This window comes from Dendrobates tinctorius, unplaced genomic scaffold, assembly GCF_039654945.1.
Source record: "Dendrobates tinctorius isolate UK_male_01 unplaced genomic scaffold, ASM3965494v1 ptg000143l, whole genome shotgun sequence".
Lineage (NCBI taxonomy): Eukaryota > Metazoa > Chordata > Amphibia > Anura > Dendrobatidae > Dendrobates > Dendrobates tinctorius.
Window position 1 is genome coordinate 24,845,154 of NW_027361810.1, and position 13,598 is coordinate 24,858,751.

The 13,598-nt window shown below is 45.0% G+C and overlaps 1 protein-coding gene across 2 annotated transcripts in view; it reads left to right on the forward strand.

The window, feature by feature from the left end:
- LOC141049313 (protein mono-ADP-ribosyltransferase PARP15-like) overlaps window positions 1-13,598 on the forward strand; it is an 86,358-nt gene that overhangs the window by 55,338 nt on the left and 17,422 nt on the right. For both annotated transcript variants that reach the window (XM_073545604.1, XM_073545605.1), the window contains exons 9-11: window positions 147-319; window positions 3,050-3,095; window positions 12,900-13,039. In XM_073545604.1, the coding sequence (XP_073401705.1) occupies window positions 147-319; window positions 3,050-3,095; window positions 12,900-13,039 (359 nt within the window). The remainder of the gene's footprint in view (window positions 1-146; window positions 320-3,049; window positions 3,096-12,899; window positions 13,040-13,598) is intronic.

Below are 13,598 nucleotides of genomic sequence, written 5' to 3' on the forward strand. Positions count from 1 at the left end.
TAACATTACTCTCATGAATATAAACTTTCTAAGATATATTAACACGAGCATTGGAAATATCCAAATGATGAGTATTATACTAAAATTTTGATGCAAAGAATAACTATAATAAAGCAGTTTTCACTTACAAGATACTTGTTTTGCAGGCATTGCCCGAGTAGATGTAGAAGAATCCATCAAGGCCATTCTGAGCAGTATTCTGAAGTACTTATCCGATACCTTAATTCCATCTCTTGAAACAATCTTCATCATTGTCATTGATGAAAACATTTACAAGAAGTATCTTGAGGTTTTTCAAGCCAAAAGCACAGAGTTACAGGTACCTTATTTTAATCTATAACCAGGATTGAAGACTGATCATATATAGAGCTCTCATCAAAGGTTTCTATGTGGGCATATGAATTTGGGTACTTTCTACATGTACATCCACCATATTGTACCTCGTTCTGTAATTTTGGTGGACACCTGGGATCATAGCATAATCTGGCAGAAAGATTAATCCTATTCCCATACATACTGTAGTAACCAATGGATCTTGCAATCAATGTGGTTTTTATCACATATTTGGAGACATTTATCCAAATCAATGTAGAAAGAAGAATCAGAAGACTAGTTGGCGCTTTAGTTCTTTTAAATAAATTGGTCCCTTTTGAACATGCTTTTATCTATTAAAGCAACAGTCCCATTTTACAGTGTAATACCACATTTCTCTTCAATTTATATGCAGAAGCTATTTTCAGGAGGACTGTGCTTGCCGAAACAATAGGACTTAAAATTGCTGGAAAAATCATCAACAATCTTAAACACACAGACGATATAACAGCAAAAAGCGTAGATGGAATGCAATGAGGAACTTATTACGGTGTATCAATATGGAAAGCTCGAACATGGGACTGCTACTCAACAGAAAGAAGATATTGACTACTGGCAGGTATGACCAGGACACGTTTAAGCTGGATGGACGGCAACAAACTGGAAGTTGTAAAGGACTGCAACCTACTCCGATACAGTGACGACACTGGAAGTCAAAAAGAGAAAAGCTATGGACAAATCAACAATGAAGTCACTGGGCAAGGTCTTCAAATCGAGGAACGGTTCACTGACAATGAAGACTCAGCTCATAAATAATTTTATATCTTTTTGTGGTAACATACGGATGCGAAACCTGGACGATAAAGAAACAAGACAGAAGAAGAATCACTGCCTTCAAAATTTGGTGCCGGAGAAGTGTGTTACCAATACCATGAGTGGCAAGAAGAACAAACAAATCAATTTTGGAACAAATCAAGCCAGGCATGTCACTCGAAGCAAAGATCACCAAGCTTGCCTTCTTTGGACACATCATACGAAGAGAGCAGTCACTGGAGGACATCATGGTCGGAAGAATAGAACGAACAAGGTGAAGAGGAAGATCAGTAAGCTGATGGCTTGATACTATCAAGATTTCAAAAAGTAGACCCTGGTGGATCTATCTAGGCTTGCATAAGATCGATCTTCCTACAGAGTGTTTATCCATCAAGTCACTATGACTCGTGATCAAGCCGAAGACCGCTAAATAAATAATAATATTACATCTATTCTGAGAATAAAGGGATGTTCCCATTTAGGTTTACCATGCACATCTGTTACCCTGCACATCCTTACCAGCTGTACAGGATATTTATTATAACACAACGTCATTCACCTGCATTGCTAGTGGCATGGAGCACCAGAGTACACAGTCACAGAGGTTTAACATTCACCAATCAGAAAGTCATGGCATACCTTACCAAAATATGTGAATACCCATTTAAATAGGACTCATTTACTACAAGGACAGCAAATAAAACAAGTGTAAGGTTATGGTGGGTGTTCTGCCTTCTTCCACGTATGATGCTGTGTGGATTCCTGCATACAGCTTAAAATTTCATCCACTCCCAGAAACAAAACTGTATGGGTGCTTTATTGGGATGATATGGACAATAATGGGAGATGATAACAGATGGTATAGTAAAACACAGTAGTAGATGAGATCAGGGGTTGTTGTACAAAGTTATAGATGATATCAAAGATTGTTGAACACAGTTATGGATGATTCAGATATTGTTGTTCACAATGTGGATGATTCAGGTAAAAACTATTAGAGACAGATAATGCAGCTTGTCAGTACTGGTAGATAATATATAATACACAAATACTTACAGGTAATCACAGCAAATACAAGGTACTATCACAACAGTAGCAATGATACAGGATGCAGTTATCTCGGTAGCATGCATTATATAGAAGCTGAGCAATATAACATACACAGAAGTAAAGGAGAAAGATATCTAAAACAACTAATGGCTGCCAGCTTGCACTCACTGACAAGAGGATGCATATCCAGAGGATGCATATAACTATTATGCAGTGTAATAACATTACAGGAGCTGAACATGCATTGCAAACATCATGGAGGGCTGCATTATGGCTGCTAACACAGATGCATAACTTATAATTGCATTAACCTTACCGGAATCCGCTTGTTATAAGCAATGGTTTTGCAGAGAGCTGGACGCACGTGAGCTGCTCGGAAGACGGGCTGAAAATGGTTACATGTTGTTGACCAGGGATGGAAGAAGGGAGGTTCTGAACAGTTAACCATTTAGGAAAGCAGAAGATTCCAAACACATGAATAAGAAAAAGAAGGGCAACTTATGACACCTACTGGCGATAGCTGGAACAGCACTTAAAAATATCTTGCTGCACAGAATGGGCACAACAGTGGGATTTTCTTCTCAAACAATTTCCTAGCAGAAATACATCATTACTACCCTCGTGGTGGTCCCAATGACATTGTTGAATTTTTTATAGTCTTTTAAATACGCAAGTGGTCACATGTTAAAACCATGTCCTGCAACAATTGATATTGATGGGACCTTGGGTTCATTTTGAAAGAGGAAAGCAGCTGCATCTGTATTATATGCATTTCAATTGTTTTGGTTTTCTCAGTACTTACTCTTTTCCATCACCGTTATCTGAGCTGGAGGCCTTTACTTTGTTTCAAGTAACTTTTATCTTTTCTTTTAAGGCACTACAAAGGGAAGAATTGATAGTGTCAGCAATGCTTCAAAAAGGTATGATATTGTGATTTCTCTTTTTTTTTGTTTTAACTAACAAAGGTTATATAAAATGGATCTTAACTTAAAGGGGTTATCACCTTTCAGAAAAGTTTTTCCTATGAGCTACAACAGAAGTTAAAAAAAATATATTCTTTACTCCCTAAGTCCAGAGCTAAGTCTCTACCGCTGCTCCTGGTGTCTTATTGTCTGCAGCGTTGACATCACATCGCAACAGCAGATCTGCAGCTCGAGGCAGCTCATGCAATCTATGTTAGTAGAACCACTAAGCTCAGTTACTCTCTACAGCAAAGTCGATGTGTTGTCAGTGCGGCAGACAATAATAGACGCTGGGAACAGCGGCAGAGACTCTGCACTGGACCTGGGAAGGGTGTGTAAAGGACTTTTTTTTCCATTTTTTTACTACTAACAGAGGTTGTTGGAAAAACTTCTCTGAAAGTGGATGATCCCTTCAAAGCCCCCATATGCATTAGTAAAGTCAAAGTCTGTAATATCTGATAGGTGGCCCAACTATCTAATGTTTATGGGGGGCACCTGACTCTTCCTCAGCAATTTCAACAGCCAATTCTTTTGTTCTCCGGAAGATAAGCCGCTGGAAGAAGTGTTTGGCCGTGCCTCTCACATGGAGAACCCAGGAATACTCTTCTGAAGTAGTATGAGATATAGCTGTTGACTTGCAGTTATGAGACCATCATCACAACTGGAGGGACTGGGAGTGTGTACTTACCGAGGTGACTGGTGATATGTAAGCACTGGACACTATTGCATCATGGGAGCTCAGGGCAGGTGTCAGAGGGGACCCCTTCTGTCTAACCACTGTGGTGTAGTAACCACTGTGTCCACTAGGGGGCGCTGTGTGGAGGTTCCAAGAGAAAGGATGAGTGGCAGAATCCTGAAGGATGGTTATGTATCTCAAAGTGGGTGGATTTGAGATGGAGACTTAGTTATGCGTATTGATCAGCAATGATATTGCTGAGGTGTTGTTTCAAGGTATAAGGGAGAAGTCTCCAGGTAACTCGGGAGTTGGGCTAGCCGTTTACCTACAAACCCACCCAGGGGTGTGTCTGAAAAAGCCTGTAGTAAAAGGCTATGTGAGTGTGTGAAGGACCTGTGATGAGGTCATAGTCACGTGACCTGGTGGGCGTGGCTATGGACCATATAATGTGGCCAGGGTAGGTCACATGTGGTGAATGCAGGGACCTCGTTGGTCCAGAGCGGAAGGTCCCGTGCGCAGGAGTGTCTCCTGGTTAGCAGCCTGTGTGTGGCTGTGTGTAATGGCTGCCAGAGCCTGAAAGTTCCCTGGAGTGATATGGACGTCTGCAGCATGAGTGACAGAACCATGTGGAGACCCTGACGTGGGTGAGATAAATGAGGCTAAAGGTACTGTCACACTTAGCGATGTACCAGCGATCCCGACCAGCGATATGACGCGGCCAGGATCGCTGGTACATCGCTAAGTGGTCGCTAGTGAGCTGCCACACAGGCAGATCTCACCAGCGACATCGCTGGGGACGGGGATCGCTACTTACCTGTCACACCAGGCGATCCTGCGTCCTCCCGCCCGGCTCCACGTGTCGCTCGTCCTCACAGCAGGAAGCGCTGCAGGAAGTGGCCGACGAGAAACAGTCCTGAACGTTCTCGCGCGATCAGCGATAACCAGTGGGGGAGCCGGTCGGAGGTAAGTATCACACATAGCGATATCGCTAGCAATATCGCTATAACGTCACTAGTTATAGCGATATTGCTAGCGATATCTCTTAGTGTGACAGGCCCTTAAGAGAGCCTGTACGCTGGATATTGAACAACCTGTGTGAACACTGGGATTACAGAGGGAAGCTATAACGGACGCTCTGCTGTTTATGTGAAGTTTTGTTGATTGCTTCTATCGGTTTATGCTGCATAATAAACCGCATGGACTGCTATGTTTGATGGAAAACCCGGGCCGGATGTGTTTTGTTCGCTGCCAAGCAAGAATTCCCCATGTAAATGACAGCGTTGCCTCACACCACTTAGATGCAATTATCGCTGTTTACCGCAGAATATATGGGGTTAAACTGCTCCAACCATAGCTATCTGCAGTCACAGAAGGAGCCCATTCCATACAACTCCTCCCAACATCTGTAGTACATATACGGAGGATGACTGAAGTAGTGGACAAATGCTAGTGTAAAGTGTCCGAGAGCTGTAGTCATGACCGAGCTGCTGTCCTGTTGCGCTCTGGCACTTTACAGTAAAACTATGTCCAGTCCCAGTATGCAGTCAGGTGTGGGGTGCATCACACTCACTTGCTGGCCGGAGGCCTCTGCTGTCTCCAGGCCTCTGTCTTCAGGAGCCGCCGCACCCAAATGGGGGACACCAAGTTCATTTCAACCAATAGAAGTCTCCTGGACAGTTCAAGTTCATCATATTATAACATGTGGGATAAGGCCCAAAACTTCTTGTTCCTAACTTCCTCAGCACAACACACCTTCAGCCCTACCATTCATTGCTCCTGGACAATCTCTAAGCTCACCATCAGTCCAACAGATTTTCTGTTCAATTCCGCTGTGCACCCGGGATCCGCTACCTTCATTTCCCACGGTTATGCGTCCATCTTCCCATGTGCGCCAGAGGACGTGATGCGCCCTTTAGCCCACATGCTGGGCCTTGAACTCCCGACATTGCTGGAATGTCCACACAGGATTCTAGTACGGCCTCGCACTGCCTTAAACGATAGGTGCATGCTGGCCCTAGCAGCCCACTGCACTTGAATTTAACCTTGTTACTGTACTTCCCTATCTGAGTCACTACCAGAAAGTGCCTGGTTTTCACTAGTACTAGCCCCCTCTCATTGTGGGCTCGTCCCAAACGTTAATTGTATCTTATACCTGTAACTTGAGCTACTAACATATAACAGTATGTACTAAACCTAGTCTTATCTTGTTAACACATAAAGTAGAACACTATATCATGAAAACATGAAATATATGAAATTGGAATTGCATCACTACTCTAGAAAATAGAGTTTCGCGTGAGCTTCTTCAATAGGGGGGTAAGTATACGAAACGCGCGTCGGGGAACGGCTGCCACTAACAGGTCAGGTATTCACATCAAGCTGCCATGTTTATTTAATGTGCTGGTTCTTCACTGTGATTATGGGCTTTTCCATACAGAGACATGCTACCATGGTTGAAGATGATTGAGTTTAACTATATCTGAGGCTGTTTATTTGTATACCGCCACTAGGCAAATTATACATAATCACATTAATGATATCTATATCTCATTGCACTTTGCACATAGCACTTTAAGAAAGATATACATTCCTTTGACAAATAACTCTCAGCCTGTTCATTTTTGCCCTTAAGCAGTTGTCCTGGGTAACTTCAGCTTGCAACCCATATTTAACATACTTTTTCTGGCAGTTTCTTTTATTAGTCTTTTTGGAATCAAATGCGAAATATTGATCACAGTATCTGGGGACAATGTTATTAATTTTTATATTTAAGAGTGGTGCACAGGTGTCATAAATATATCGCATGATGTTATCATTAGTGCATATTTTCTGTAGACATATATTCTGTGCACTATAGTAATGCTATATAAAATTACATTTTTTCCTGAATTTGTCTATTGTGATACCCTTGTTAGTGGTTATATTGTGCACCGTGTATCTCTATCTTTTGTGATTTATACAATGAGTTTGTATTTTATTCATGACCAAATAAATGTTGGTTTTAACTAAATTGAATGTCTGTTACGAAATTGTGGTTCATACTTCCTTAATCTTTTGGTTGAAGTCATTGTAAGACCATATGCAGGTACAGTGGGCCCTGGGTTCCTTCGGATGCATGACAATGCTAGGCCTCATGTGGCTGAATGCTGAATGTGTCAGCAGTTCTTGCATGATGAAGGCACTGATCCTATGGACTGGCCTGCCCGTTCCCCAGACCTGAATCCAATCGAGCACATCTGGGACATCATCTCTCGTTCCGTCCACCAACGCCACGTTGCCCCACAGACTGTCCAGGAGTTGACTGATGCTTTAATCCAGGCCTGGGATGAAATCCCTCAGGAGAACATTCACCGCTTCATTAGGAGCATGCCCAGGCTTTCTAGGGAGATCATACAAACACGTGGAGGCAGAGGCGTAGCTAGGGTTTTGGTTCAGGGGGGCGAAACTTCTGAGTGGGCCCCTAACCAGTAACTTTGATTACAACTGGGTGACGCCCCCTAATAGTGGATGTAGGAGACGACTGCGCTGTCACTCAAAATAATCTCTATATAAAGACTAACATGGATATTACCGCCATATGATCAGTGGTAAATACCAGTCCTACAAAACATATACTGTAAGTGATTACTGCACAGTTATAGTTGGAGACTTACAGCTGACGTTTTTTCTGATGGAATCGTTCACTTTTCACGTCTTTTCCATCTGGCCAAGACCGACACTGACAACGTCTCCAGCCAGGACTCGGCTACAGAGAGTACAACAAAGACACATTTCACTCCTCATATTCCAGCCCCATCACCATGTATCCCCAACCTGCGCAAACCCCTCATCCTGCTGATACCCCAATGCTGAGCCGCTGCTACCGTATGTGTCCCTATTACTGCACCTGATACCCCAATGCTGAGCCGCTGCTGCCGTATGTGTCCTTATTACTGCACCCGATACCCCAATACTGAGCCTCTGCTGCCGTATGTGTCCCTATTACTGCACCCGATACCCCAATACTGAGCCGCTGCTGCCATATGTGTCCCTATTACTGCACCCGATACCCCAATACTGAGCCGCTGCTGCCATATGTGTCCCTATTACTGCACCTGATACCCCAATGCTGAGCCGCTTCTGCCGTATGTGTCCCTATTACTACACCTGATACCCCAATACTGAGCCTCTGCTGCCGTATGCGTCCCTATTACTGCACCTGATACCCCAATACTGAGCCGCTTCTGCCGTATGTGTCACTATTATTGCACCTGATACCCCAGTGCTGAGCCGCTTCTGCCGTATGTGTCCCTATTACTACACCTGATACCCCAATACTGAGCCTCTGCTGCCGTATGCGTCCCTATTACTGCACCTGATACCCCAATACTGAGCCGCTTCTGCCGTGTGTCACTATTATTGCACCTGATACCCCAATACTGAGCCTCTGCTGCCGTGTGTCCCTATTACTGCACCTGATACCCCAATACTGAGCCTCTGCTGCCGTATGTGTCCCTATTACTGCACCTGATACCCCAATACTGAGCTGCTGCTGCCGTGTCACTATTACTGCACCTGATACCCCAATACTGAGCCGCTGCTGCCATATGTGCCTTTTACTGCACCTGATACCCCAATGCTGAGCCACTACTGCCGTATGTGCCTCTATTACTGCACCTGATACTCCAATACTGAGCCGCTGCTGCTGTATGTGTCCCTATTACTGCACCTGATACCCCAATGCTGAGCCTCTGCTGCCATATGTGTCCCTATTACTACACCTGATACCCCAATACAGAGCCGCTTCTGCCGTATGTGTCACTATTACTGCACCTGATACCCCAATACTGAGCCTCTGCTGCCGTATGTGTCCCTATTACTGCACCTGATACCCCAATACTGAGCCTCTGCTGCCGTATGTGTCCCTATTACTGCACCTGATACCCCAATACTGAGCTGCTGCCATATGTGTCCCTATTACTGCACCTGATACCCCAATACTGAGCCTCTGATGCCGTATGTGTTGTGAGTTCATTCTCTGGTTCACCAGTTGTGAGTTCTCCTTCCAGACTCCCTCTGGTGGTAACAGGAGGTAGTGAGGCTGATTTGATCGGTGGAGATCTGCCACCTGAGAATGAGGGTGACGATTGGACCTCAGGAGTCCTAGATTGGATTTAAGACAGCCGACGCCCTATTCAGTTGCTGGTGATATCTTCTGGCTTGTCAGCTCTTGGTTTTCAGCTCTGTTCCAGTCATCTAAAGCTAAGTTTTTCTGCTAATGTTCACACTTGATTTTGTTGGTCTATTCAGCTTTTTGGTGTGTTCAGCCATCCCCGCGGGGGGCTTTGCTGAATTTCCACTCTTCCACTGCATGTATCCCTATTACTACACCTGATACCCCAATGCTGAGCCGCTGCTGCCGTATGTGTCCCTATTACTACACCTGATACCCCAATACTAAGCTGCTGCTGCCATATGTGTCCCTATTACTGCAACTGATACCCCAATGCTGAGCCGCTGCTGCCGTATGGGTCCCTGTTACTACACCTGATACTCCAATACTGAGCCGCTGCTGCTGTATGTGTCCCTATTACTGCACCTGATACCCCAATACTGAGCTTCTGCTGCCGTATGTGTCCCTATTACTACACCTGATACCCCAATACTGAGCTGCTGCTGCATGTATCCCTATTACTACACCTGATACCCCAATGCTGAGCCGCTGCTGCCGTATGTGTCCCTATTACTGCACCTGATACCCCAATACTGAGCTGCTGCTGCATGTATCCCTATTACTACACCTGATACCCCAATGCTGAGCCGCTGCTGCCGTATGTGTACCTATTACTGCACCTGATACCCCAATACTGAGCAGCTGCTGCCGTATGTGCCCCTATTACTGCACCTGATACCCCAATGCTGAGCCGCTGCTGCCGTATTTGTCCCTATTACTGCACCTATTGTGTGGTTCTGTGTGACCTCTAAATTCTAAAGCATCTCTCTATAATATAGTAATGCCGGGTGCAAGTGCCCTAGAAACAGTGCCCACATTTTACCCCCTAGAATGTAATAATGCCCTCTGTGTGCCATTTGACAGTCACAGTAACCTGAGATCCCCTATAACAATTAAGTGCCCACTTTAGATTTAATAATGTCCTGAGTCTCCCCCCCGTGCAGCTCCCCTATACATAGTATAATGCCCCCTCACTGTATACATACTGACCCCTTAATATCCCCCAATGATGGCTCCAACACTGTATGATGGCCCCCTCACTGTAATCCCCACACTGTATGATGGCCCCGTAGATAGCCTCCATATAGTATAATACACCAGATAATCCTCAATATAGTATAATGCAGCCCCCATAGGCAGACTCTACAGTATAATGCAGCCCCCCCATAGGCAGACTCAATAATATATTGCAGCCCCCCATAAGCAGACTGTAATGTAAGGCAGCACCCCCCATAAACAGACTGTAATGTAAGGCAGCACCCCCTATAGGCAGACTGTAATATAAGGCAGCACTCCCCCCATAGGCAGACTGTAGTATAAGGCAGCCTCCCCATCCCCCATAGGCAGACTGTAGTATAAGGCAGCCCCCCATCCCCTATATGCAGACTGTAGTATAAGGCAGCACCCCCCATCCCCTATAGAAACAGAGAGAGAGAGAGAAAGAACAGAGAAAGAAACAGAGAGAGAAAGAAAGATTCTATAAAGATACTATAGCAGCTCAGCTCCCATTGTAGTGCCTAACTGAGCCTCCTGGTGCAGGACATATCATGATCCGCTCACATGGCCGGCATCCCTGATTCCAAGGCGATCCCGCTGTCCGCGCTGTCAGAGGACATTGTGATGGCTTTGAAGCATTGCATGAAGTGCCTCCAGGGTTCCGTCACAATCTCTTGGGGTACCACAGGGCTCTGTCCTGGGCCCTGTATGGGGTACCACAGGGCTCTGTCCTGGGCCCTGTATTGTTCAACATCTTTATCAACGATTTAGATGAAGGAATTGAGGGTAAACTGATTAAATTTGCTGATGACACAAAGCTAGGAGGGATAGCTAATACTAGAGGAGAGAGAGAGGATTCAAAAAGATTTAAATAAACTGGAGAAGTGGGCAGCAACTAACAGAATGGTTTTTAACAGGGAGAAATGCAAAGTACTACATCTGGGCAATAAAAATCGAAAAAGCATATATAGAATGGGAGGAATAGGGCTAAGTGACAGCACATGTGAAAAAGACTTGGGTATACTAATAGATCACAGACTGAATATGAGTCAACAGTGTGATGCAGCAGCAAAAAAGGCAAATGCAATTCTAGGATGTATTAACAGAAGCATACAGTCTAGATCACGTGAAGTCATTATTTCCCTCTACTCCTCTTTGGTCAGACCTCATCTGGAATATTGTGTCCAGTTTTGGGCACCACATTTTAAAAAAGACATCAACAAACTGGAGCAAGTTCAGAAAAGAGCGACCAGAATGGTGACCGGTCTGCAAACCCTGTCTTATGAGGAAAGGTTGCAGGATTTGGGAATGTTTAGTTTGCAAAAGAGAAGACTGAGAGGAGACTTAATAGCTGTCTACAAATATCTAAAGGGCTGTCACATTGTAGAAGGATCAACTTTATTCTCATTTGCACAAGGAAAGACTAGAAGCAATGGGATGAAACTGAATGGGAGGAGACACAGATTAGATATTAGAAAAAACTTTTTGACAGTTAGAGTGATCAATGAGTGGAACAGGCTGCCACGAGAAGTGGTGAGTTCTCCTTCAATGGAAGTCTTCAAACAGAGGCTGGACAGACATCTGACTGGGATGATTTAGCGAATCCTGCTTTGAGCAGGGGGTTGGACCAGATGGCCCAGGAGGTCCCTTCCAACTCTACGATTCTATGATTCTATGATTCTATGATTCCTCCCGAAATTACCTCCTTTCCGCTTCCAGCACATCACTTCAAGTGGAACGTTACATGCGAGTTTTAAAGTGCTCCTCGGGGCTCCGCCGTGTACTCCTGTGTCCACGGGAAAGTAAGCTCCCAGCCGGGACAGCGGGGCAGACTCTCAAAATCGGGAATGTCCCGCTGGATCCGGGACGTTTGTTAGGAATGAATGCTCCCCACCATACACCTTGTACACGCACAGCTCCGAACACCTCATACACACGCGGTTCCACTTTGTATGCTTCGTACACACGGCTCCGCTCTGTACACCTTGCACACACACGGCTCCGCTCCGTACACCTCATACACAAACGGCTCCGCTCCGCACATCCCATACACATGCTGCTCCGCTCCTCCGTACACCTCATACACGCATATCTCTGCTCCGTACGCCTTGTACAGACGGCTCCGCTCTGTACACCTCATACACACACGGCTCCGCTCTGTACACCTTGTACACACGGCTCCGCGCTGTACACCTTGTACACACACGGCTCCGCTCTGTACACCTCGTACACACACGGCTTCGCTCTGCACACCCCGTACACACATGGCTCTGCTCCACATCACCCCGTACACACGCGGCTCCACTCCGTACACACGCAGCTCTGCTCCTTACAGATTGATTCTCCTTGCTCTGCCGCAGAATGTAACTGTATAGGCGCGCTGCGCACGCCGATACAGATACAGTAGTGTAGCTCCGAGTGGACCCCCGCCCCCTCTGCCTCCCCGGTAGCTACGCTATTGCGTGGAGGCCATACACACTACTGAGCATCATTTCCTTGCCTTGACGCATTTCCACTGAAGTTGGATCAGCCTGTAATTTTATTTTCCACTTTGATTTTGAGCATCATTCCAAATCCAGACCTCCATGGGATATTAATTTTGATTTACATTGATCATTTATATGCTTTATTGTGCTCAACACATTCCACTGTGCAATGAATAATGATTTGCTACTGGAATATTTCATTCAGTAATATCTAGGATGTGGTATCTTAGAGTTCCCTTTATTTTTTTGAGCAGTATATATGTGTACCATACATATTTGTCTTCATAAGTACCACTTGCTGATCTATTACAATGTTCACTTTCATCTGTGATTAAAATGTGGACACTCCATAAAATCTAATTCCAGCTCAATGTTTTTTGCTGCAACAACAGATCTGTATCCAAAAACCTGGACCGACATGGAGAAAAGTGAATGTCAGGACGTAATACTTAAGGAGATATCACACGAATACAAAGAAGTCAAAGATAAATTCTACAAAACGACATTGGAGAAAGAAAATCAAATTATGGAGGTTATTGCCCACTAGTTTATATACACCTATAAACACTCAGTCGCCGCCCACTCAATTTGATTGATTTCCCTGGTTGCGTCAACGTCACTGGAATGAGCAGTGTGGCATTTGAAGCCACGCTTGAGCAGTGAGTAGCAGTCAGCCACGCTTGCGCAGTGTGTAGCTGGCCGCATTTGCACAGTGTCGATAGGGGTGCCGCCCTTGTGCAATGTCGGGGAGCTGCACATGCACCGTAATGCATGGGACACTGCGCAAGTGCGGCTCCAAGCACCATGGTTCGTAAGCGCGACTCCAAGTGTCACACTGTGCATGCGCAGGATTCTAGTAACATCGGCGCAACAAGTTGGTGGCGATGCCCGTGACTTAACAGAAAATGAATTACACACCTATGCTAAATGAGCAGGTACGTTCAAACTATATAAAGTGATTTTTGGACATGATTACAGCACCAATATTAATACAAAAAAGTGTTATTGATGCAAATTGAATCACTAACAACGCATCGGGGACAGTTAAGATGTTTGAAATGACGTGACAGGTTCTCTTTAACAGGAGATGC